This window comes from Bactrocera latifrons, unplaced genomic scaffold (assembly GCF_001853355.1).
Source record: "Bactrocera latifrons isolate USDA-ARS-PBARC rearing strain unplaced genomic scaffold, ASM185335v1 scaffold_48, whole genome shotgun sequence".
Taxonomy (NCBI): domain Eukaryota; kingdom Metazoa; phylum Arthropoda; class Insecta; order Diptera; family Tephritidae; genus Bactrocera; species Bactrocera latifrons.
The window spans coordinates 1,414,090-1,439,416 of record NW_017537134.1 but is presented as its reverse complement, the minus strand read 5'-3'; the positions used below and the strand labels follow the sequence as shown (position 1 = coordinate 1,439,416).

The 25,327-nt window shown below is 36.1% G+C and overlaps 2 protein-coding genes across 4 annotated transcripts in view; one reads left to right on the top strand and one right to left on the bottom strand.

The window, feature by feature from the left end:
* The window catches only part of LOC108973457 (poly(U)-binding-splicing factor PUF60), a 231,860-nt gene that overhangs the window by 102,694 nt on the left and 103,839 nt on the right, over window positions 1-25,327 (bottom strand). The gene's annotated exons all lie outside the window — the stretch shown is intronic.
* Window positions 4,236-7,720, top strand: LOC108973458 (juvenile hormone esterase-like). Of its 2 annotated transcripts, none has more exons than XM_018940724.1 (6): window positions 4,236-4,554; window positions 4,715-5,160; window positions 5,467-5,592; window positions 5,646-6,666; window positions 6,924-7,056; window positions 7,121-7,720. In XM_018940724.1, exons 2-6 carry the CDS (start codon window positions 4,909-4,911, stop codon window positions 7,266-7,268), a joined length of 1,680 nt encoding a protein of 559 aa, XP_018796269.1. In that variant the 5' UTR covers window positions 4,236-4,554; window positions 4,715-4,908; the 3' UTR covers window positions 7,269-7,720. The 2 variants fall into 2 exon arrangements, with proteins under 2 accessions (XP_018796269.1, XP_018796268.1); XM_018940723.1 differs by having other exon boundaries at window positions 4,236-4,610.

Here is a 25,327-nt window from a genome sequence, read left to right as displayed (position 1 = left end):
ACTCTAAGAAAATGCTCTTGGTAAACTTGGTGAAAGAGATACACTCACTTTTGCTTAGAATAGAAAGTGTTTGATCATTATGAAGCATATAAAACCGGAGCTGTCTAATAAGATCTAATTCAACTACTTTTAGAACTTCCCACCAAAAAGCTGATTCATGTGCCCGGTTCATRTGGCCAAGTATGCTGACAATTGTTCAAAGAACATTGAATTTTGAATATTGTCGATATTAAATCCTACGAAATAAAATATTATGATATTATAAAGATGATGATTCCAGCTTAAACCCACCAATATACATATGTTTTCTTACTCAATCCTCACGAAGGAAAAACCGAACTAATAAACCAAAGGATGATGATGTCTGTTCTACGAATAACTAAAAAAAAGTGATTATCTACATAATTAAGCTCTCGATCGTTTTGTTCAAAGTGAAGTCGGATGATTGCTTACTCAGTTACTACTTCTCCATGTACGGTAACATCCCACAAAAGAATTATCAGACAACATTTCGGTTCGACAATGCTCCTGAATATTTTACGAACAGTTATAGTCCAGATAGACATAGAAATTTCAGAACCTTAACTGTTAATGTATGAAAGAGCTGCTTTGTTATTTCGTCTGAAAGTCGACCAYACTAAAGTTCACTGATAGTGAAATATGAACTTCCCCACATGATCCCAGATATGTAGGTTCATTAGTATATTGGCTAAACTAGAAACGAGAGCATTCATTATGTACAATTCTTGGCTGATAACTAAGCCAGACATCGATTTGGAAAACTGTTTACTTTTTGATTTGCTTTCAGAGCTATAATTTAGGACAACAAAATTTACATTACCGAAAAAACTSTTTGACTTGGAACTAGTCAGGAGGAGGAGTTCTAAAAACCTTAAGTTTTGGTTTTAAAGCTATAATGGTCCTTCAGCTGCTTCTAATAGGTTTTTTAAATGAAAGGCTATGAAAGAATATTTTAACAAACAGTAGCTCTGCTCTCATCTAAGCATAATAAGGAAGTTACATACTAGGAATTAAGAATATTTGACAACAAAGAAGCGCAAGACGCTTGAGAAATTGCAAAACAGAACTCGCTATCATTTCTTAACTAACCGAAATGTTCTYCGTAAAGCATTATAAACAATGTTCAATTGTATAGTCTTAAAAGAGCTTAATTTTCTACTGATCCTACAAAATGTTACAATGTCATATTTGACGGCTTGGTCTGTCCTTAAAGACGAAATATCTGACTTGAAGTCTAGTGAACCATTAGAGYATTTTCTCAGGAAGTACTGGTACAWGTATACTGTAAAGAATGGATGATCTACATTTATTTTCATAGCAACTTTTCCCCCCTCCCCCCTGACATTAATAGTTAAACCCTTTTCGATACTTCGGGCTTCGGAATTTTACTAAAGGTTTCAAGGATACTACAAATTTGTTGTTTTTAGCACCTGTTGCTAATCCCGTTTCCAAAAAAACTTACAACTAATAGGTTACTGTTTGGAAATTCCTGACTGACTGTTTGCAACCCGTTGAAGGCCCCTCTACATATCATACATATGTTGCTGTGCGATTGTGTATTTGACTCGTCGCATCACTGCTAGCCAATGAATGTGTAAACAAAGCGTAAACGTGTAGGAATTGTAAATATTTGCATACAGTTTTWTTGTTTTTGTTACTTTTGTTTTATTTTACGTTTTTCCTCCTTTTCAACATTTCAATGAATGAATGAACTCATGGGGTATTGTTTGGTTTGTAGCTGGCCACCCAAGCCTGGTTGAGTGAAGTCACGCCGACACAAACAAACCGAACATCACACATACATACGTTCATACATACATACGTATATACGCGCAAACAGTCATGCACGCTGGCGCCTTTCAGTCACCCAGTCAACCATTCTTGACACTCAGYGGGAAGCTGTCGCACCCCTTTGGATTCACGCCACCCGTAGTACCGTTATTGGCCGTCGCAAAAAATCTATGCCTCGTGATTACAAACACATGTACATATGTAGGTGCACATACATATGTATGTATGCAATGAGCTTTCTTCGTAAAATTTCATTGCCAACCGCGTTGATTGTAGCGTGAATGCTTCCACGCTTTTGGTGGCTGCGCATGTGTGTGTGAGTGTGATGCGCTGCCACTGCTCGTGCTGATTTCTGCTTTAAATATTTACGTATTATTTCAACTTTCATGATTGAACGCCTTCATAATTCATCCACTTAATGCGTCATAAATATACATATATGATTTTAGGGAAAAAGATTTTTTCATTACTCTCATTAAGGGAAGACCTTGATTGAGTTCTTTTCATTTGAGTAGTATTTAGTAAGGCTAATAAAATTTATGAATTTATGACATTATGACTCCAAGAAAGATTGCTAAYTTTTTCTAAAGAGCGGAGCACGTAAAACGAGCARAAGATAACGTCTTWRACAAAGCTAAATGAATGCTGAAGTCGACTGTATTTAGCGAGGTTGTTTTTCGATTCTAAWTTGATTTCAGATAAGCTCTCCAACATAGACAATTCAAGTCCATAGCTTATCGAATGTGTTAGAGTACTTTTTTTGAACTTATGGATATGAGTATTGTTCATATCCTTCGTCCAAAATTGAATATGGAGATGCCCACCGCGACGCGGTTTCGGCAGGAACAGTCGGGACTTTGGAAGAAGGATACTGCGGTTGTCCAAATGGGTTATATAAATATGTTGCACAGTCAGCTGAGCGCAGATGTTTCCATTGGAAACGGAGAAGTTTGGTTGATTAGCCGGGTAATACTAAGTACTAAGCTTGTTTCTTAGCTATCCAACAGACACATTTTCAGGAGACACGAAATATTTTTTCAAAACACCAGCTATGTATGTGGTTTGGCACCCTCGTAGTAGGATGCAATTTGTTCTTAACACACAAAGTATTATGTCTTCTTTTCTAATTTCTTTTCTTTATTTAAGTGCGAATATTTGAGACTTTCCCATTGTTCTCACCCTAACTTAAAATTTTATATGTAAATAAGTAAAAGTTTAGAAGAATCCTGATATGGATATGATATACATAGGTTCTCCTTGCCATGCGAAGCACTTAAGACTTTGGTGAAAAGCTACGCGGATTTTGGTTTTATTACTCATCATTTGAAGCACACTGTGGAATAAACTAAATCAAAAAGTCATAAATTGTGGCGTTTCAAATTAAATTGTTTGTTGTTGCTCACGCTGCTGCCAACGGCGCTGGTGTTTTTTATTACTTTGCTACTTTAAATGAAATTCATTTGACTCCATTAAATAATATGGTTCCCAGAATTTTAATTATACGTTTTAATATGCGTACAGGGTTATGTGTTACGAACTTTCGATATCTTACGGTGACTTAAAACATTTAGTATTATTACATGATTCTTTTAGATAACTCTTAGTTGACTAAGGTGTACCTATGTAAGTATTGTACCTAAGGAGGAAAAATACCATAAAATTGCAGACTTGAAAATTCTGGTAGAATTCTCTTAATATTCGCTGTGTACGTCGCAAAATATTTTACTTCCCTTACAAAAGCATTAAGTTATTCGCGAAGGTTTAACTGCTTAAATGTGACAATCCGGTTTGACAGCTGTCAAAATGCAACCCTGCATATTCGAAATCCCAAAATGAATGAGCCGTTATTTAATACATTCCAACTCGCTTATTTAGGTGCATATTTGAGTTCTGATTATGTGTGCTGTTTGTGTGTATTTCGAAGCAATACAAACACACTTGCAGATGAGTTTCATCGTAGTGCTGAAAGTTTAATTGGAATTTAATTACACGAATGCCGGCGAAAACGCGAGAAACCAATTCAGGCAATTTAGGTGTGAGATGCTCGCGACTGCAGAACAGGCTGGATCAATAGTAATGAGTGAGCTACGTAAGAAAAAAACATAAAATTCAATGCAATGGAAGCAAATAGTAATCAAGCTGGCAAACAACAACAAATAAGTATAGCGATAGCAGTAGTTTATACGCTCTTTAATTGACCAAATAAATTGTGAGCGCGTTAATTTGACCGCTCGATGAGTGACGAGCGCACGAGACGCAGATTGCGGCAGCTGAATTGATAAGAGATTAATTGAATTCTGTTTATGTCTTTTTTTCGGAAGAAAAGAGAGCAAGTGAATGGTAATTGAATGCGGTTCCTAGATTTCTTTATAGAAAATTTAGCAAACYGAGTAAGGTGATTGCAGCATTTCAATAAGCTCGCTCGCACGTATTTCTATATAAGAATAGATTACTTAGATGTAGTTTGTATAGAAGAAAGCACAATGTAACATCGTCAAATTGGTATTCAAAGAAGAAGTTTCTGAAACCTAAATTAGGAATAAAGGCTTTGAAATTGCGCGTTCGATTGCTCAAAAAGTTCCTAGCAGTCATTTATYACAATTGCTGAAACTGCGAAATGGAAATATGAGGTTCAGTGGTTTTAAAAATAACAAATGCTGTACAACATTTATTGTGGATATGTACATAACAATAACAATGAAAATTCTATAGGCAGTATGAAGGTGTAGGTTTGTATTTGAGGTAAACTTTGAGCTTTCCGACAAGGTCCACAATACATCAACAATATGCAGAGATGGGTTGGTATTTAAGTTGAGTTTTGAGCTATAATCAATCCTTCTCATTTCAATACAAAAAAAGCTTATGAACAGTTCAAAGAAATCACAGTCTATTATCATTTCAGCAAGACAACAACATTTACACTATCATTGTATTGTCCCTCTTACACTTGAGACWCGCTCACCTCATTTTAAATGTCGCGGAATATTAACGAGACCACAGCTGATGTTGTTATCGCAGTTTGTTTTTTAGAACAGAGACACCTAGAGGTACGATTATTTACGCTGTAATTTACATTTAATATGTGTGGGCAAAATCATGGCTTCCATTAAATATTTGTCACTATCAAATTCAATTTACTGGCTGGCATTATTCAATTGTCTAATAAATGGAAGATTGAGCTACTCTACGCTGGTCAACCGTGAAACTATTGAAATCGAATTTAATGATCAACAACAACGTAAGATTACCGTGGCGGGGGTTTGTAACAAAAGCTGGACCGGTAAGGAGTACTATGCCTTTCGTGGTATACCGTATGTGAAGCCGCCTGTGCAAGAGCTAAGATTCAAGGTAAGAGTTTAGATAATACTAGTTTAAAATTTGAAAGCTGGTATGACACTACATGGGMGGAGGCAGAGAAATTAATGAGGATATCAAAGAAGTACACTCGTCTCAAAAGGGTTGAGAGTGAAAACTATTGTGGCCTTTTGTAATATTGGAATTTTACCTGCCCAACTCAACCAATGTGAAGTTGATACTAACCTCTTCAAGTTTGAGTACATAAATAACCTAAAATACTCTAGAAAGTCCATAGAACTTAAATAAGAATTMATTTTAACGCTCGTAACGCACTTAGCAGTCCTCATTCACTTCTAGGATCCACAACCACTTGAAGAATTACCCAGCTACATCGATGCTCGTTACGATGGCCATGATTGTCCGTCTATTTACGCCACCAATGCCTCCGAGGATTGCCTCATACTTAATATATACACACCAAGCGTAAACCTCACACGCTAGTTCCTTAACTCAACTTAACAAATTTCTTCTTCCAGAACATTGAAACCGCCAAGTTGCCAGTGCTTTTGTTTATACATCCGGGTGGTCTGTATATTGGTTCCTCGCTAAGTACGTTTATCAGTCCCGCTTATCTACTTGCCAAACCMGTTGTTTTGGTAACTTTTAATTATCGTCTGGGTACGCTCGGCTTCCTGCAACTCGGCACACGTGACATACCCGGCAATGCAGGCTTCAAGGATCAAGTTCAGGCAATGCGTTGGGTACAGAAGTATATTCAACATTTTGGTGGCAACCCCGAAGACGTCAYCCTTATGGGTTATAGCGCTGGTGCTCTGAGTGTTCAGTTACACTTGGTTTCACCCATGTCGCGTGGCCTCTTCCACAAGGCCATTATAATGAGCGGCTCGCTGCCACCACAAACAGTGTTGCCACAGCATTCACAATTGGAATTGCTGCACAAACAAGAGCATGTACTCAACTGCACGGAAGTAGCGGATGAAGCGCAGTTATTAAACTGTTTTCGAAAATTTAACGGTAGTGAAATCGCTGCGACACTACGTGGGCTTTTCGCGTTCGGCAAGGATAATCCGATTTACATATAYTTACCGGTTATTGAATCTGATTTCGGTCAGGAGCGTTTTTTAATTGAAAATCCYTTTGAAAGTCTAAAACGTGGTGAATTTTCCAAGGTGCCCATACTGATCGGTTTTACAAGCGGGGAATTTTGTCAATCAGCTGTTGATATTTTCCGAGATTCGAAACTGGAACGCCGTTTTTATGAAGAGTTTCAAAAGCTAGCGCCAGAAATATTTATGTACGCGGAMTATAATGGCAGTTTGAGTGAGATTAGCGAATCATTGCGGCAGCACTATTTGCCAAATTTTGTGGCACTGAATCRTACAAATTTGGCGCATTTGTGCGACTTCTTTTCGGATGCGATTATTCGCTTTGGCGCACAACGTTTAATGGAGTTAGCTGCTCCACATAGCAAAGTCTTTCCCTACATTTTTGAATTTAGTAGCGAGTTTAGCAATCTGGACTATCCTCTTCGGCCAGGTATGTAGTAATTAAATTTTTTAAACCGAATTTATAGTCCTTGTATAAATTTGAAGTACTGGCAATCAGGATGATGACAGGTAGACAGTATTGTAATGTGATCGTATTTCATATAATTCCCACAGACTAACTCATTAAACCAGACAACGGACGTTACTAACATTTTTAGAATTTTTTAGCTCACAAGAGAGCCACTTTGCGCATAATTTTACATAGTTTGAAATCTCAATCTCAACATTTCTTTTACCTAATTTTAGCGCGTGTCGAACACATGGATGATTTAATGTACTTATTCGAAATGAACGCCAGCAACTTTCAGCGGAACGATTCCAGCACGTCATCCATGATTCGACAGTATACAAAATTCATATATGAATTCGTGATAGCTGGGTGAGCTTAAGACTTATAGTTTGTGTAAACTTTGACGAAATTAAAGCTTTATTTCAATTTTCAGCTCATCGCTTTTTGGCAAGCTCCCCACTTATCCTACAGGCTATACAAAAATAGACCGTTCGCTAGAATTCCAACCGGGCACTAATTTCGCCAAGGATACCTACGAAAAGTGGAAACGCTTGTTTCATTTGGATGATAACAATAAATGAAATTKTGAAAGCTTAACTTGCAACACGCTTTCATATTAACTTTATTCTAYATTATTATGTGCCCCATTTTGAATTTTTTTTTTTTATTCGTATTTTGACTCATCACATTTGAAGCGGCAACGCGCCCGCATAATTCAATTACGTCGCTGTGGCTCAGTCAACTGTCAATGATATGAACATATGTAAGTGTTTTCGTATATACCTAACGGCTATTTAAAGCTGCCCCGTGCATGTATATGTGTGTGTGCCTGTATGTAAAGTGTCTGCGCGCACTTCATTTAATTTTGAGTTGCTTAATTGAATTGAGCACCGAAGGTGATTAATTAAGCAAAACGATTGGGGATTTCGAGAGCTTTAAGCTTTGAGTTGTGAAATTGGTSATTGAAATGTATGGAAATAAAATTTGTTTTAAGCTTTAAGAGAACTTAATAAATCTTTAGATATGGGTGTGATTATGAGCCAAGAAGTAATATTTCAGAAGGAGGTGATAATGCAGACGGGGCATGGTCTACATGTATGTAGCCGTGAAAGGATAATCGACACACACCACCTCTTCGTCGATCGAAAATGAACTGGCGCTATGTCGGTATGTCTGAACTTGGTATCCCCGCAAAGCTAATATAGCTATCAAAGCTGACGSACGTTGAGCAACACCAAAAGCTCCGTCAGAAACGAGAAGGACTTCTCCGAGCCGTYCGTTACAAAATGAGGTTCCAGACAAGGAGACTCAATATCATGTGACTACTGTAACCTATTGCTGGAGGATATCATTAAAGGTCTATTGACGTTTTCGTAAAATTTTTGTAGATCCATCTTGGTTATTTATACCTCACCTTAATTATGCAATCATAAAAACTATTAATTTCTACCAAGAAATAATTTAAATTTGGTGAAATGGGTGTATAATGAAATGCCGACAATCAAAATCTCGACAAATCAAGAAAACGTGGCRTTGTTCGTTCGAGGCCCTGCGGCCTTCACGCTCAGGATCATAACCCTTAGTCAGCAGAATTCTCTTTCTGTTCTCCGATAGAAATAAGGGCAGACAAGATGAAATATTTTTCACATGTCGACATTTTGGTTTATCGGTGTTTTGATTTGTCGGTATTTTGATTGAGGGCATTTCATTATACACTCATTTAATAATGCTCTGGTTAATAAAACTCGTTCTTCAAATCGTTCAAAAATAACTAAAAAAAAGTTATGCGAATTATTTAAATGAAGTAATTTAGCGATTTTATTGTCACTTTTAATCTTTAAAATGCCAAAACTAATTTTTATAACATTTACCAGCGGTTTCACTTAATATTAGCCTCAAATGCATTTAAAATGCTCGCTTTGAGCGCGCAAAAAGCCCGCAAAAAGAGCAGCTATGCACAAGGCAAGCGAAAGGGGCTGCCAATAAAATATATATGTATGCATAAATATAATAGGGTGTGCCAAAATACTGACATAAAATGCATGAGTTAAATAAAATGTATAAGGAAAAAAAAAACAATCTCTGCCCAGGCAGGATTTTCAGCTCCAACTAAAATGAATGAATCCTATTGAGGAAGACTGTTTGGAAATTTCCTGCACGACAAGAATCCGCGATGCAAAAAGTKTATCTTAAACGATTCAAAAGTTATGGCATTTTAAATGAAAACAGCTTCTCATAAGTATTCTTCACATGACACCTTTTGAAATCTGGAAAGAAATGCTGCCTTGCAAGTACGTTTTTTTTCGCTACAAGTTCATATACTAAATAAACCCATAAATCCGCAAATAGTTTCGTTTGGGTCATCCTAATACACTCATAAAAATATATCTATGTACATGTAAGTAGGCGTGYAGTCCCTTTGCGCATAGCACATTGCATAAATTTATGGCCAGCTTGCAACAGAAGTCAACGCAGCGCAACGCCATGCCACGCCATGCCAGTTCCGTTGCYCAAGCCAGTGCCATTGCCAATGCCCTTAGCTGTTGGCAATGGTTGTGGTTATGGTTATGGCTGTGGTTGTGGTTGTGACAGCGGTTACTGTGTGTTGATGCAGAGAGAGTCAGCYAAAAGTGGCACAACCTGCTACGCAGCCCTTGCTGCCCGCTGCCGCGTTGCACTTGCTACTGAGTAAGGTATATCCATTAAATGGCAACAACAAAGAGAAGAAAAATGTGTGATTTAAAGCGCAAAGAGATGAATTCGCAAAATTCGCGCACAGCACGTACAAAATGCACGACTTGTGTGCAAGTACCAACCATGTACGATGGTGTATAGGTGTGCGGCGGAAATACAGATGTTGCAGTGGGCACACATACCCCTGCACGTGGCTGTGTGTAAACATGCCTTTAGTGGCACTCGCTTTTATTGTCGCAACGTCACATTGTGAGCAGCAGGCGAATTATGAGCAATAGCCAAAAAACAAAAACAATAAAAACAAACGTACTAAATGAAGAAGCAGCCAYAAAATAAATACAGCACTTAGTGGAGTACATATGTTTTTACGCACACACGCACGCACACACATGCATACGACTGAGTGTACGTGGACTCAATGGCCATAAAGCCATTTGCACCCGGTTGGCTAAGCCTTATAGCCGGCCTTCTGGTGCGTCAGCGGGCATACAAGTTCAACAACGAGTTCAAGGTGAACCGCTGTCTGTCTATCTGCGCAGCAACTCACACACACACACACAAACTCGCGCCGGTAGTGTCCCATGTGTGCACATGTTTTGCCACACTCGTGCATACTTAGCACATCAGCCTGTCGCATCTTTCAAGAAATCTTCACTGTCTTTTCAACCGTAGTTTCTACTTTTCCGTTTATTTTGCGCTTTTTTCTCTGYCTTCTTGTYCATTATTTGCTTCCTTTCTTTTGTATTGCGCATTTTGTACTTGAATGCAGTGTAAACCTTTTTGTTGCAAGTTGCACACTTCCTTTACTCGCGAGACATACACCGATTTTTGTCATTTGATTTGTAAAGCTTTCTTCTTGCTTGCGGAATGGCTGCTATATTTTAAAGTTCTACGATGTCTTTATTTCTTAGTAAGGACTGGTAGAGTTTTTGCATGACTACTTGATCCCATCGTTACTATAAGATCAGATATAGACTCTCTCATAAATCGCATACAGTGTTCCGCTTGTCCGAGCCATTTCTGGTATTCCTTATTCACATARATTTATGAATCACGGACTCCAATCCACATAATTTTTTCACCACCAGATCTTCGCATCTCAAAACAAAAGACTGGTAAAGTATAATGAAAGGGAAATCAGGCGAGATCTCTATATCATAGCTTCAAATCCCGCTCGAGTTTTCGCAGTTGAACCGTCAGWTTTCGAAACCTTGAAGACCTAGCGCTTAAGCCACAGTGGTAAAGYATTATCCACGAATTCTTATATCTTTGAGACCCAGATCCTCACCCAAACTGGTGGAGTCAATGGAAAATAAAATCCAGATAGTTTAATTCTTATATCCCTTACTTCRYTAACTCGTTAGTGTATGTACTTTTCGACAGCCTAGCTCACTAAGAAATCATGCAGACCCTAAAGTTAACTGATCATACCATTAATCCGCTTTAAGCGAAAGACTATAACTCAAAGCTTTTGTTACAAATTCCGTGCAGAATAAACCAAAAACTTGMATGTTTTTGAATGAAGTTAATAAGAAACAAGAAAACACGTCAAACGCTTTCTTCTGCTGTTCCACAAACAACTTCATCATTGCACTTTTCAAAACTTAAATGTCGGCGCGCAACGACTCAGCGCTGGTTTTTGAGGTGAAGCAACCTCGGCGAAACATCAACAGCATACAAAATTTCTGACACGTTCGTTCCGTAATCGCTAAGCGTTGCAGCAACAAATCACAAAGAGAAGAGCACTGAGAAATCGTCTTGACATTGACATTGTAAATTACATAAATTATCGTCTTGCTGACACTGTTGGCGACATTTAAATGTCAGATGTGTGGCGTAATAACAATTAAATTAAATATGCGAGCACTTTGGACCGCAAACGACAATAAAAAGAGGGCAAAAAAAAAACACACTTTTTCTAAAGCAAATCAGTTACAAGTAATTAKTATGGTCCACGTTGCGTCGTGAGCTGAATATTCTAGAGAGTGTCTCGGACAAAGCGCGACTGTAAAAGATGCTTGTATGTTTCAGTTTAAAAAATCCTGCTTTCATTTCGGTAAATATTGTGCTAAAAGCATATTCCATTACAAAAACTCAAGAAGTTTCTTACTCACAAGTTCATATAACAAGGGAGGCAATACTATGGCAATGGGATGCGGCAAAAACACTTAATTTTCATTTTTATTGACATTTGAGGTCAATGCTTCGAAAGATTTTAAAACTATAGATATGTGTGTGCCTGTTTTTACGCTTCCAGGATATCTACMAGCGTAAATGAGCTGGGGCTTCGGAAGCGCTTTAATGCACATCACGTTTTCAATTTAAAAGATATTATTGCCATTTGACACATGTCATGTGTGTGCTGCGGAACGAAAGAAGGTTCAGAAAGAAATGAGACAAAATATTGCATAAAAGTGTGGCACAAAAAGTCAATATTTTTTTTAAATTGAATCCACAAATTCTTACAAACTTAGGTACTGTGAAAAAGTCTCAAATTTCAACAAAAGAGCAAAAACGAAGAGGGGAGAGACAACGCAAAATATTGCCAATTGCTGCCATCAAATTGTGAACTTTTATTACCTCGCCGACAAATTAAAATTACCAAATAAAATCTGACTTTTCACTGGTTCATTGTGCTCAGTCCACGCGCATTGTTTTGCATTTTTAATTGGGCGCCTATTTACAGAATTGTTTTCGTTACCTTTTTGTGAAAACTGTAAATTTYTGATTTAGTTGATTTTTTAATTTTTATTGTAATTTACGTGCACATTGCTTTGTTGTGTGTTGTTATTTAATTAATATTTGAATTTCTAAATTTGTAAGTGATTTATTTCAAGATCACGACAGTCAAAATAAAATAATTGTTAAGGGGCACGCYCTGTGTGACCGCCTAAACTCAAGTATTTAGGGAACTCACAACTTGTCATAACGCATCGTAGAAAAATAATTAATTTTACACTTGTTAAAAAAATTGTTTGATTGCATACAAAAATGAGTCTACGTAATTCTCAGCGCTGTGTTTCGGTYTGTTTTGGCTTATMACWTTATGAGACTATATGAAACCCCTAATTCGTTAAACATTTTAGTATGTTATTTYAAAATTAGAAGATATTGAATATAAAATTTTTAGGTTATGTGTTTATCAAGTTTTCAAAAAATAACCCTACAAATTACCAGTTTAAGAGACTTCCAAAATGCCACAAAAATTTTATTCAAATCTACCGAGTAGTTCTTGAGTTACTTTAGGTTRAAACCACACAGAACCCTTTACATATTGGAACTATTGAAGCATGTTTCCTTTCGCCAAAGTTTTACAGTTTACTCGGATATCATAATATTCATTTTGTMWAAGTTAAMAAAAAAAAAAAAAAATGTAGAAACATATGCCCTTTCAACGCATTAACCTGACTAAGAACTATCTAATGTGGGAATCTAAGAATCGTGGAATGTTTCTAGCTAAAAAAATATGAGATTTTAAATAGTGACACTTAGGGATAAACAAATGTGTTGACTTGATAGAGAGAAAACTGGTCTTAGACCATTATCTCAACAACAATTTAAAGTTTTTTGGAAATATACTCATCAGTTGCTCCAAAAATTGCTGAACTTTAACAAAAATATGTCAAACTATGTATAAACTTGCGGATTCAAAGTCAACCAGTCACGCACGAAGTGAAGGAAATATACATAGCAGCTAAAAGCAGCCAAGAGCCAACTGAAGGAATTCAAGAGCCACCAAGCCAAAGGCGAACGTTATCGCGCCATGATAACCGAATATTTGATTCCTRAAATTGAAGCTCGGGATATCGGTGAAATTTGGTTTCAACAAAATGGCGGCACAACACACACACCACATCAATCAGTGGATTTGTTGAGAGAACACTTCAGTGCGCAGATAATTTCAGGCCCAGACCACGGCCAAGATTTGACAGAGATAATCTTCAAAAGTAAATACCAAAGAGTGTTCTCTCGAATGATAATAAACATTCGCCATTAAATTTGACGTCTGTGGTTTTTTTTTAATAGTGCATATATAAATGGATGGGAAACCATTTATTTTAAATAACTGTCGACACAATCTAAAGCGTTAAGTGGCAAGGAGGTGTTAACAAACACTACACTTGCAACACATTACAAAATTGGTCACGCAATGCTTTTGAAAAAAAAAAAACCGAAAACGAAAACGAAAACAAAAAACCGAATAAATAATAAATATGCTAAGTGACCGACAATTATGAAAACTTAAGGTTGGGCGGAAAAAAATTGCAGCAACAAAATATCTACGCATGCACGCAACTGAATGTCAACGAGTTGAACGTGTCAGTGCAACGCYGCGCTCTGTGCCTCGTGGTGAAGGTGCGGCAGCGTTGCGATGACGTACCAACTCGGGCGTGTAGAGCAATGATGCTCCAGGGACACTGGACTCGAGATGATGGCGGAGTTGAACACTGACTAGAAATAGTTGCTAACACAAATGCATTGCTTTGATTATACTGCCAAGCGTTTGTACTGCTTCTGATTGTTGTTTTGATGGCACCGTTTATGGCGGTAACAAGCAAAAGGCATGTTGTGGTATTTAATTTGTTTTGTGATTTTCGATTTTCTACTCGTTTGCATTTTTATATTTTTTATGTACTTGTATTTTGTTGTTATTGTAATTTCAGTCGCTAGCGATTTTATGCRTACAAACACATATGAATCAGCTCTCGTCAGTATTTCCTGCACTTATATRGTGGCATTTCCCCGCACCTCAAGCTGCGTTCAGCTGAGCTGTTAAGTTTCTTTACCGCACAGCTGTTCGCTTGCAAGCCGAGAAATATTGGGTCAAGTATTCGGTGTTTGTYTTAACAATTTTCGGATTTAATTTTATGATTGCACAGACACATTTTGAGCCAAAAACGAAGGCGTGGMAAATACAAACATCAAGCAAAGATTGAGAGCAAAGACGCAAAGTAGCAAAATAATTCTAAYTCRAAATTCATGTTTTTATTAAGTTGTMAAATTGTAGAATTAAATGTGTACAMTRAAAGTAATRCTTTARAAAATAAATCGAACAAATGTGGTGGTCGCCTTTTRTTGTCACATTTCCTTCAAATAAATCGTTGTGCCTAATAAGACGGTTGAGAATTTTAATTCATATTGAACGAATAACTAAAAAATTACTATAAATCACTCTTTCTATAACTGACTGATTACACACATAATCCTTAAGCTCCACGAATCATACGACTAAACAATTTATAAAAATTCGCAGATTTTTTCCAAATGAAAGTAGGACAAAACAACCTTTGACATAAGCCCACAAATATATGCACACACTGTCAAGCTCACTGTAAGCTTGAAGCAAAATCATAAAAATAATTATAGCCGAACTTCAAAAATGCGCATCCAATAATAAAAGTGCAGGCTTGAATACTATCCGACCCATAAATCACGTTTAGTGCCACACTCACGACTCGGTAACATACAAACGATGCCGATCCTCGACGTACGATAAGCAGTAAATCGGCGATTACGTGAAATATCAATAAACTTTCAGGAGGTGAAYGCCTGAGACAAACACAAAAATAAGAGAGAAATTAAAATTATAACAACAAAAAACGAAAATAAAACAAGAAAATTAATAACAATCACAATAAAAATKAACGTGCCCCTCGGACGCCATATATGGCCATTCGCAGGCATGTATCACCTATATAAATACATACATATGTACATATGTATGTGCGAAAATATTTCGACAAACGAAAAAGGTGTAAATGAGCTCAGCACAAAAGCATGCGAATTACTAAATTTGCGAAAATTCCCACATAYAATATTTGATATTTAATTTTAGCGTTCCATTCAAATGTAAATTTGTTAATTGTTTACAAAATTCCTCGGGTTTGCATGAAAATGAAGCTGTAACTAAGTTTTTTGCACAAAAAGTAGAGAATATCGAATAATTCTGGATTGAAAATATTAACCTAGTGACTTTATACACGGACTGTATACAATATTTTTTTTTTTCATGAAAGTAATTTCTATTTGAAAAAAAAAATACTCACACGGTAGCCGTTGTTTGCCGGTTAAACGCCAATAACTTCAGGAAYTTTTAAAAATTACACTCTGATACAAAATAAATTATTTATTTGCAAGAGTTGAAGGCAAAATTTCATATGTACTTTTAAGGTTTAGCTATATGAACTTTTTCTGCCGCTAGGTAGCGCTGCGAAACATTTTTTGGGTATTTTTTAGAGGTTTCCTTGGAAAAATAAWAATTTTCCGTTTTTCATGGCAGAGTTATCCAATAAAATCCCGCTACAATCAAAAAGTGATGTGGCAATGTTCATTGCATTGACATATTGTCAGGTNAATTTTCCGTTTTTCATGGCAGAGTTATCCAATAAAATCCCGCTACAATCAAAAAGTGATGTGGCAATGTTCATTGCATTGACATATTGTCAGGTTACATGTATTCCATGCAATTTTGCGTTTATTTGTTAAGGTATTATTATTTATTATTTTATACATTGCAATTTTAATTTCGCGCTCAGTATGTCAGACGGTCTACGCGCCGCAAAAACTTTCAATTTCCATTCATGCAATTGCATTTTATTRTATCTGGCGCTTTGTTTTCGGAATTTTTTGCTCCAAATTTGTTTACTTTGCCATTCTGTTCTGTCTCCACTTTTATTTTGTGTTGTCTGTTGTCTGCCTTTATTTTTTGCGAAATAAATGTAGGTAACCTTGGCGCTTAGTCATAAATAAAACAAATAATACAAACAGCTAAAGCAACGAGTAATGAAATCGAATGAATGTAGAGGTGATAAATAATAAATGCGCCAACAAAAACTGTCACGTCAAATTAATCTAAATTCTAAATGGAATAAATTCTGAAACTCGAATACCGAAAATATATTTGTGCATAAATTTCCATTAAATATATTACTTTTCATAAATGAACGCTTTGCAGATTATGTCGATTTACTTTGTTGTTTTTCAAAGCATTCAGTATCAGCTTTCTTGCCATCAATTTGCAGTATTGCAATCGGCTGACGGATGGCCACATAAAGAGGTGCGAAAGAGGCGCGAAAGGGCGTTCAGACTRAGTGATTCAGTTGCGTTATTCACTGGAGCGCAGAGCTTCACTAGAACTAGTCGAAATCGAAGCAAGTTTTAAGAAAGATTAGCAAAGAGAGGTACTAAGGAAGAGTTTTGTATGTAATTTTCTCGTTAAGTGCTCAACAGGAATATATATTAGTATGAATAAGAGAATTCACAATGCAGCTAATACTAATTTTGAAATATCTATAGGCACCAGTACCATAAACAACGGGACATTCCTTGAAAACTTTCAAAGTAGGCTCCTTCTGCGTCGATGCAGCGTTGCTAGCGTGATATCCAAGCAATGAATTCGTCACAGAAGGCATTCTCGACAATAAAACCAGTCCTATTACTTTCCGGTCAAACCCTGTGTACTATATTAAAATAGATATGTAACTATTTCATCATAAGACCTAATTGAAAGCCATAAAATGCCGATTCTTGTCAAGTTTTTGACTTTGTTGTATACAGTATGGTTGGAATGCACCGCACTTATTCAGTGCTTTACGTTTCATGAATTCCATACACCAACATGTCATTATCGTAAACCATCGCATTGTGAAGGATAATGGTTACAATTGGTAGAGAGAATGACATCTAAGATATTCTCTCTGACTCTGGCATATGCAGGAAAACTTCTGAGATAACATATACGGAGTCATGCCTTGGGCGGACAAATTCATATGACTTTAATGAAGAGATTCTACAGAAATACAACTTTGCAAAGGCTTTAAATACCTCTCACAAGCGAAGTACTATGGATATAATGACATGGCTTTTAATTAATATTTTTGTAAAATTATCACAAACTCTCGCCTCAACCAATCCGAGAGATGACCTTTCGTTCTTCACCACCCACGAGCCTAAATTAATAAGTTTTAAATATCTTTGACACACTTTCCAGAGCGAAAAAATAATTTTAAAGAAAGCCAACACTTAAAATATCCACTACATAATTAAAATGAATCCATACTTGTCTAAAGCGCCAGCAGCGTTGATGCAGCCATAAAGGGAACGAAATATATACCCAAACACACAAACATATAAACACAGGCAAGCATAATTTGAAACATAGAAACCCATTAAGCAAATTGTTACTTTGAATAGCAGCCAACAAAAGCACTGCAAACTCTTCCTATATATTTATCGGCAACTATAAGTGCAAATTAGGATGTACCGAAAATGTAAACCGAATAACATTTCATGAAGCTCGACTCTTATACAAGTTTTAGTGATGTTATATGTAATTTGACAAGCTTACATTGAAGCAATGGATATATAAAGTAAATTTGTATCAAAATCCAAAATAATCACCTATTTGTTTTCCCTTAAGGACCACCTTAATACACAAATATCAGTTTTGACATTGTTACATACAACTAAAGATGGGGAAATGGGGAGAGCACAACAAATTGCCGGATATAGTTTTGTTTCTACTCGCAATTTTAAATTTATACACAACAAAAGAGCGCAAAACACGAAAAGGAAGCGGCGAAAACATTGCCAAACCGGATAGCCAAAGTACCGCAGAATAGTGGAAATGCAATGGCTGAGGAAGAATAGCAAAACAATAACGCTTCGACAAAAATATTTCCACGTTCCACATTCCTACCAAATAGCATGGTGGAATATTAGAATTTCTATAATTGATGGTATGACAAAAACAATTATCTCAAACAGAAAATATCCAACGAAAAATGCCAAAAGTTGTTTGTACTAACGGTAAGTGGTAGGAAGCACAGAGTAGCGAATCGGTGAATAATGAATGCAGCGAAATGCTTAAAACGTTGCCGGCGAATAAAGGCAGCGCAGATTCATTYACAAGCAATGCAGAACAAAGCGCGAAATTCACTCTGAAAGACACATAGCTAAGGAGCACCAGAGGAATTCCTAAAGCACGAAAGATAATGAAAGCAATCGTAAATGGAATTTTGAGCTGCAAAAGGGTTGCAAAACGGAACGAAGCCAACTAACCACTTGTAGTTATTATTTTACTTAATTACAGCGTGGAAAATTGTTTCTGTTTTTGTATTGTTGTGCGAGTAAATTAGCGGATGGAGTATAACGGTGCTGTGTTTTTGGCAGAAAATAACAAATGAGCGACTTTATGGAAGCATGGTATTTGCAAGGGGAAATTGCGAAACAAGTTGCAGCAAAGAAGAGGCAATCAAAGGCACGGCAAGGACACAGCTAAATTTGAAAATGTTTGTCAAAAATCATAGAAGCAACAAAACAAGTATGCTGATATAAAAATGTAACTGTATTCAAAATATAAAACAGCAACTATTATGTTTTTCATAAGCCAAATGGCCATGACTGGCCTCTGGCTCCCAAAGAACGCGTGTAAAGATTTGATATGTCTTAAATTCTCAACTCTAAACTGATTGGTCTTACGAAATGCGTTTCAGACAATCGAATGTGATTAGAAATCGATTAAAATATCAATGAGAAGTTGAAATCTCGAATTCTTCAATAAGGAATCCATACTCACAGTCTAAACGAAGGTGCTATTTTATCAATGCCCACAACCAAATTTCCAGCCTAGACAACAACCGGCAGAGTTAAACACAGCTGAATCTACAGCGTAGACAATAACCCGCAGAGTTGCATTGCAGTTTCTAGGCAGTTATTGATCAATTAACTCCTGTGCGAAAAGGTTCTCTCGATCGAAATATGCTTGTTCTAAATGACTTATCAATTAATTTTAATGTAATTTAGCATAAATTATTACAGCTTACTTACATTGGTTTCTGTTCGACTAGATCGTTTCAATTTGTCGTATTCATGAACCTTTCTGTTTTTAAAAGCAATKGAATCATCAGAATGGGAACTTACCTGCAAAGAATAAATGTAAAATGTAAATGAATTAAACATTTGAAATACATGTTTTTATAAACTATTTTCAATATTAACATATCGTACACTTAGGGTGACCCTTAAAGCTCAGAATATATTTATGTCATAATTACCACACATAACTGAACTCTTACGACCTTGTTACTCTACTATAATCAATACCTCTCATATATTTTGCAACCGATTATAGCATTTATCATATTTATAATACCCAAACAGTACTGTAATGTATAGTCTATATATACAGCCTCTATTGTATAGTAATTCGTAGTAGTCTTTTGCCATTATTTTATCTATTCTTCTTGTTTTCTCCTTTTCTCGTTTGTTCTGTCTGAGTTCAGAACTTTAAACTTTTGCGCATTTGTTTGTGTACACTTTAAAGTTATTTTATAAATGTGAACTGTTGCACTATTTGCAAAGTGTGACATTCATATGTATACTTGCATCTTTATATAACCGCCATTTTGTCATACCAGATATTTCAAAATCTTTTTTCATCAATTTGTTAATATTTTGGATTTTGAGATTTTGCAAACTAACCAAACATCTTTCTAACCTTTCTAGCAAGTTCTACCATAAAATCTATAACTTATGAAGAAAATCAAAAATAACCTTGAAATAAGGTAGATCTAGCTATCGAACGCTTAAAGACCATTCGAACTTAGGCATCCTATTACTACCTAATCCCTCCATTTTAAAGCTAACAGTTCAAGAAATTTTCAAATCGGTAAATCAAGGGTTAAAAAGTTTTCGTTTGACTGTCTGAGTTCAGACAGTTTCCATTCCCAAGAGTACATTTTTTTTTTTATTGTTTTTGCGGTTGTAGTGGAGAAAAAAGTTTGGGAACGCAGCCGCAGTTCATGGCCGGATATAAATTCGAGTTGTTTCCGGTGCACCAAATCTCGCGCGAACATAGAGACCTCTAAAGTGCACTTTTAAGAGAGGAATTTAGACCGTGTTTGGCGAGGAAGCATAAAGGAGGCCTCCGCCTTAGCCCCAGCTTAAACATGAAAAAATTGAGTTATTCAAAGCTATTACTTAAATCGCGGTGGCAAGGAATRTTATAATGCTCATATAATATAACTTTCCATACAAACTGACCCTTCTCAACATTGGGAGAGTTATTTTTCAATGTATTACTTAACCAGTTTTGAGAGCTTTAAGAAATACTAAATAGCCTTTTTGAGTCAATGCACACAGAAACGCTTAATCCTAGTTGTTATTGCAATTTTATTTTCTGCAATTCCAGCAGCCACTCGGGAAATTTATGTTCCACAGATTTTCGACAGTTTTACGCCAGTTCGTTAAAAATTTCTTCCAAAACGTAGCTTACTCACTTCAAATGCGGCCAAAGCCGCCACAATGCAAGCAATTTACAGTTAAGCAAGTCAAAACTGTGTGTTTTTCTTGAGATTTGCACAAATTTGCAAGCAAAATTTCATTTTCGCCATGAAATCTTCAACTAGCTACCAACTGCAGCAATAACAGCTGGCGACCGCTTGCTTGTGTGGCTGATTGGGCATGTGTGCGTGTGTCGGTGTGTCGGTGTGTTGGTTGGCGCATACAATGGGGGAAAACAAATCCATAAATGGCGCGAAGATTTATGCAAAGTGAAAAATTGTTGCAAGCAAAGCGTTTATTATGCAATCAACGGCTGTCCATCAGCATTGCAGATTTGTTGTTATGCGTCTAGTAGCTTTGCATGATCACACACACACACATACATCTACACTACTGGTATAAAAATGCGCATTTGGATGTTCGACTTGCACCACACAAGGCATATATATATATATATAAACATATACATATATGTATGTGTGTATGTATGAACAGGCAGTCGCAATTTGTTAGCAGCTTTGAGCAATTCGCAATGTAAACAGCGGCAGCGACGAAAATGGCAGCAGCAACAAATTGGTAAAGTCCTAAGCGAAATAACAGCAATATGCTGGAGAGTATGAATGCTGCAAGAAGAGTGAAAACATTTTTCTTCGCGTCTTAATAGAGATGCCCGGTTTTGTGTTTTTCAAGTAAATCAATGGCTTTTGTCGACGGGTTTCTGCGAAAAAGTAGAAGCCACAAAAAGCATCGAAAAGCTTTGTTTAGTAGCTGAAATTATGGGTTTTTTTTGTGAAGTGAAAACAAGCATACCCTGACTGGTAGTGGCTGAAATGTAAAATGCTTTGACTTGTCCTTAAGAATGATCTCTGAAACACTCTATTTGGGAATATGTACTTTGTCAATTTTCATTGATAACAATTCAGCATCTCTCGAGATTGTAACTAAAGGGTTTTCAAATGAAAAAAGCTCCGAAAGATAATAAATAAAGAACCCTCGATATTTAATTATGACATCCGTGGTATAAAGACCGAAAGATAACTCATCGGATAACATAATCAATATCCTTATAAGTGCAACTGCGAACACCATTTTCACAATTTTATTTCTTTCAAGTTTTTCGTTGCATATCTCTGGTTCCAGCACTTTTATTTTTCCACAGAAAACTCAGTACAGCCTGAGTAATGCAGAAGAAAGAAAATGTCAGCAAAATTATCATAAAAAGCTTTTCTTTCATTATTCCTCTCTCACATATGTATTTCATTCTCTTTCAAACAAAAATATTTTAAAAATTGCAATTTCACTCCTGCTTCCCTTCTTCTTCTATTCTAACAATAAATAAGCACAAATTTGTTCTAACTAATTTCTATAATTCTCTTCATTGCGCTTTTGCTAATTCTTTAGACTGTTTATRTGCCGAGAACTCGAATTTATTTGCATTTTAAATTACACAAATTAATTTAGTCATCAATCTCGCCACTCGAACCATAATTGGCGTKCGGATCACAACAAGTATTCGAATTCACTTTCAATTTTATCGTACGATGTGCCACCACGTTATTATTGTTTCTCCTMCGAGTTTTAATCATTTTCCTTCTGCGCTTCTGCTTTGCGCTTCTTTTTTTCTCATTCTACACACTCGCTTTAGCTCATTTGGCATTCATCTAGGTATTAGTGGTTTAAACATGATAATTTAGTGGGTTACTGTGTTGCTACCGCATTTTTTGTTGTGTTCGCAGTCTTCTGCGGTTTCTTTGTGTTCATTGTTCATTTCTTCATAAAGTTAAATAATATTCTTTTRGGCTACTTTCTTTTCTTTACAAGTAGCCGCCATAATCCGGTAATCCGGTGTTTTAATGACTGTTAATGGTTTCTTCAACCCATTAAAAGGTATTTAAAATAATTAATTGAAAGTGGCAGTTATACAAAAATACGGTGGCAGTTATTATATGAGTCCATCAAATTCTTGATTTAAGCCACCTCACTTTTTAAATGTTAACAATTTAAACTCTCAGTWATTGTTTTCTCATGTGAAGATGGTATGGTATTGGATTTTTAAGTTCTTGGTCATTATTGGAATGTAAAATTTTTGCAATTTTTTGAGTGACGCTTTAAGAGACTACTTTGCTGATCTGATGCTTATTACGGATGTTTAAACCAGACTTCAATTCTTATCAGCACTTCACGCACGGATTTCAAATTGAATGTGGCAGCAAACAAACGAAGTACCGAATATACCCTAAAATCTCAAAAGTCCTCGTCAATACCGTTAGATCACAATTTAAATGACAAAACTTGTCCGATTATCGGCAATTAAAGTCGAGAAATAGTKCAAACTCATTCATTTTTCATTGGCTCCGGGGAATTTGCATAATTTTATTATTTTTCATTGTCGTAAAGCAGCGTTATGGCTGACAGAAATGCGCCAATTCAACAGAAGCGAGGCGATAGCCACTTCCGAGCGCTTGAAAATGAATATTAAGCGCTTCCATTATTWATTTATAATCTTAACGCTTGAATGCGCTGTCATATTTCACGCCAAACTTCAATGAGTATACACCATTTGGATGTGTCCGAAAATCTGCATATTAATTTATTTGACTTTACGTCTATTGATCCGCGCATTAGTTTTTGTGTACACACTTTTAATTCTTTGCTTCGTCATTATTTTATTGTTATAAGCAAGTTTTGTCMATCTATTTGCTCGAAAATAGTTTCTGTGGAGTTGTTTGTTGCTTACAAATATTTATGTTGGACAAATAAAGTCATTAATTATTCTTTTTCTGCCGTCTCGATTTCATTCATCTKCGCTTCGGAGTATAAAACGATTGTAAGTGTTTTAATTCAGCCGAAATGGCTATTAGCTTTAGTTGCGCTTTGTTTAAAGTTTCAATAAATACCGATAATCAAATTTATTTTTAAGCGTAGATTTAATAAAGCAAAATATTTAAAATGATTGATTKCGTGCTACGAATGAGTTTTGGAAATACCTAAATTGAGCTTTGAATATGATTTGCTAAGAATTTTTTAGGTACATTATTTCTAACTCATTAAATATGCTAAACCATAAGAATCTGCTATATGCTTATGAAACTAAATACCCTACAAAGTGATGGCCATTCGACAACTGGTACTGTTCAAGCTAATGCGATCTGATCAAAAATAACCCGGACTGACAAAAAACTAAATTTTCACGTATTTTAACGCAAATGTTTATTATTCGGGCTCCTGAGGCAATGCACGCTTTTTAGCTGGGATGACCTTCAGTGCCTGTAGCACATTTTTTTTTTTTTTTTTAGGTTTAGGCTCTGTTTTGAAGCGCCGTTCACCTAAATTACAAGATGATGCAAATTAAAGTGATATAATAACAACAAGTTTGTAAGTTGTATATTTAACATAAATTCTAACATTCTTTCCATTCTAAATGAAGACACTTTTTATATTTGAAACTAAATATTCTATTCTAAATGAAGACACTTTTTATATTTGAAACTAAAAATAATCAATCATATTTTTGTCACCCTCGATTTTAAGACCCTACTGTAAAAGAAAGCGGAGATTAGTCAAAGGAATTTAAGAGGTGTACAATCCATAAACAGCCGGAACTGAATGTAAAAACTACGCTTCATACTCCATATTAGAAAGATAGTGCTTCGAAGCTGATAATATTTGTGGCGGTTCACAAATTTCAATTCCGATTAGGAAATTCATATGTTCGCTGTGTCATAAAGCGGATTTTGAGATCCTATATTGGCACCCATTTTCCTGCTATRCTGTTACCTGATAGTCGTCACAAGATCCCATAACAGCCGATCAAGAGACCATGTCCAAGTGTCATCTCAAATCTTATGCTGTTTCTAATATTCATAARGGGTGTCTTCACAGATTATTTCTATAGAAGACGGCAACTTGTTCAATGACAAAGTATATATGCAAGATRCAGAAATATTTCAAATTAATGAAAATGCCCGGTAGCTCATCTCTACAGGAAACAGAATTTTAGTTAGGTTTATACTGCGGCAGTACGTCGGAAATGTATGAGATCATCTTAACCTCCRTCTATTAATTCTCTTTCCCTCAGTGGAATAAGATTATTAAAGTACAAATGTGACAAGAAAAAGGAGAGCATTCTGAAGATATTGATAAGAATAGGAGAGGGATCATACCTCGTCAGAGAGAATTGAGTTCTTTAGCAATAAACAATGGCAAAACTGACAACTAAAGAAGTAATCTCCAGTAATMTAATAAAAGTACAGCTAACCTAATAGTAGGCGTGGCCACGTCTTCAATAGATTCATCTCGCCCAAGTGGTCGTTCMTATAACCCATTTATATCTGCATCTCATAAATATTATTTTCATTTAYAATATTCAAGTATTTCAGTCTTAATTTTGAGCTTGCCGAAAACTACTCGAGCGTATATTTATAAATATGCAGATTTCATGCAATTATAATTATTCATGCCACACTTTTCCGCTACAAAGCTGGCTGTCACATTGCATTCCCTCTTCCAACATCTTTTGTTGTCAAATATCTCTATTATGTAAGCGTACACCTTGAAAGGTGAAACCTGAACGTATGAAGAATGTTCGTCTCCATTTAGAACACTGCTTCGTACCCTTTTACATCCCCTTGAAACTGTGACACAAAATGTCGAAACATATTTA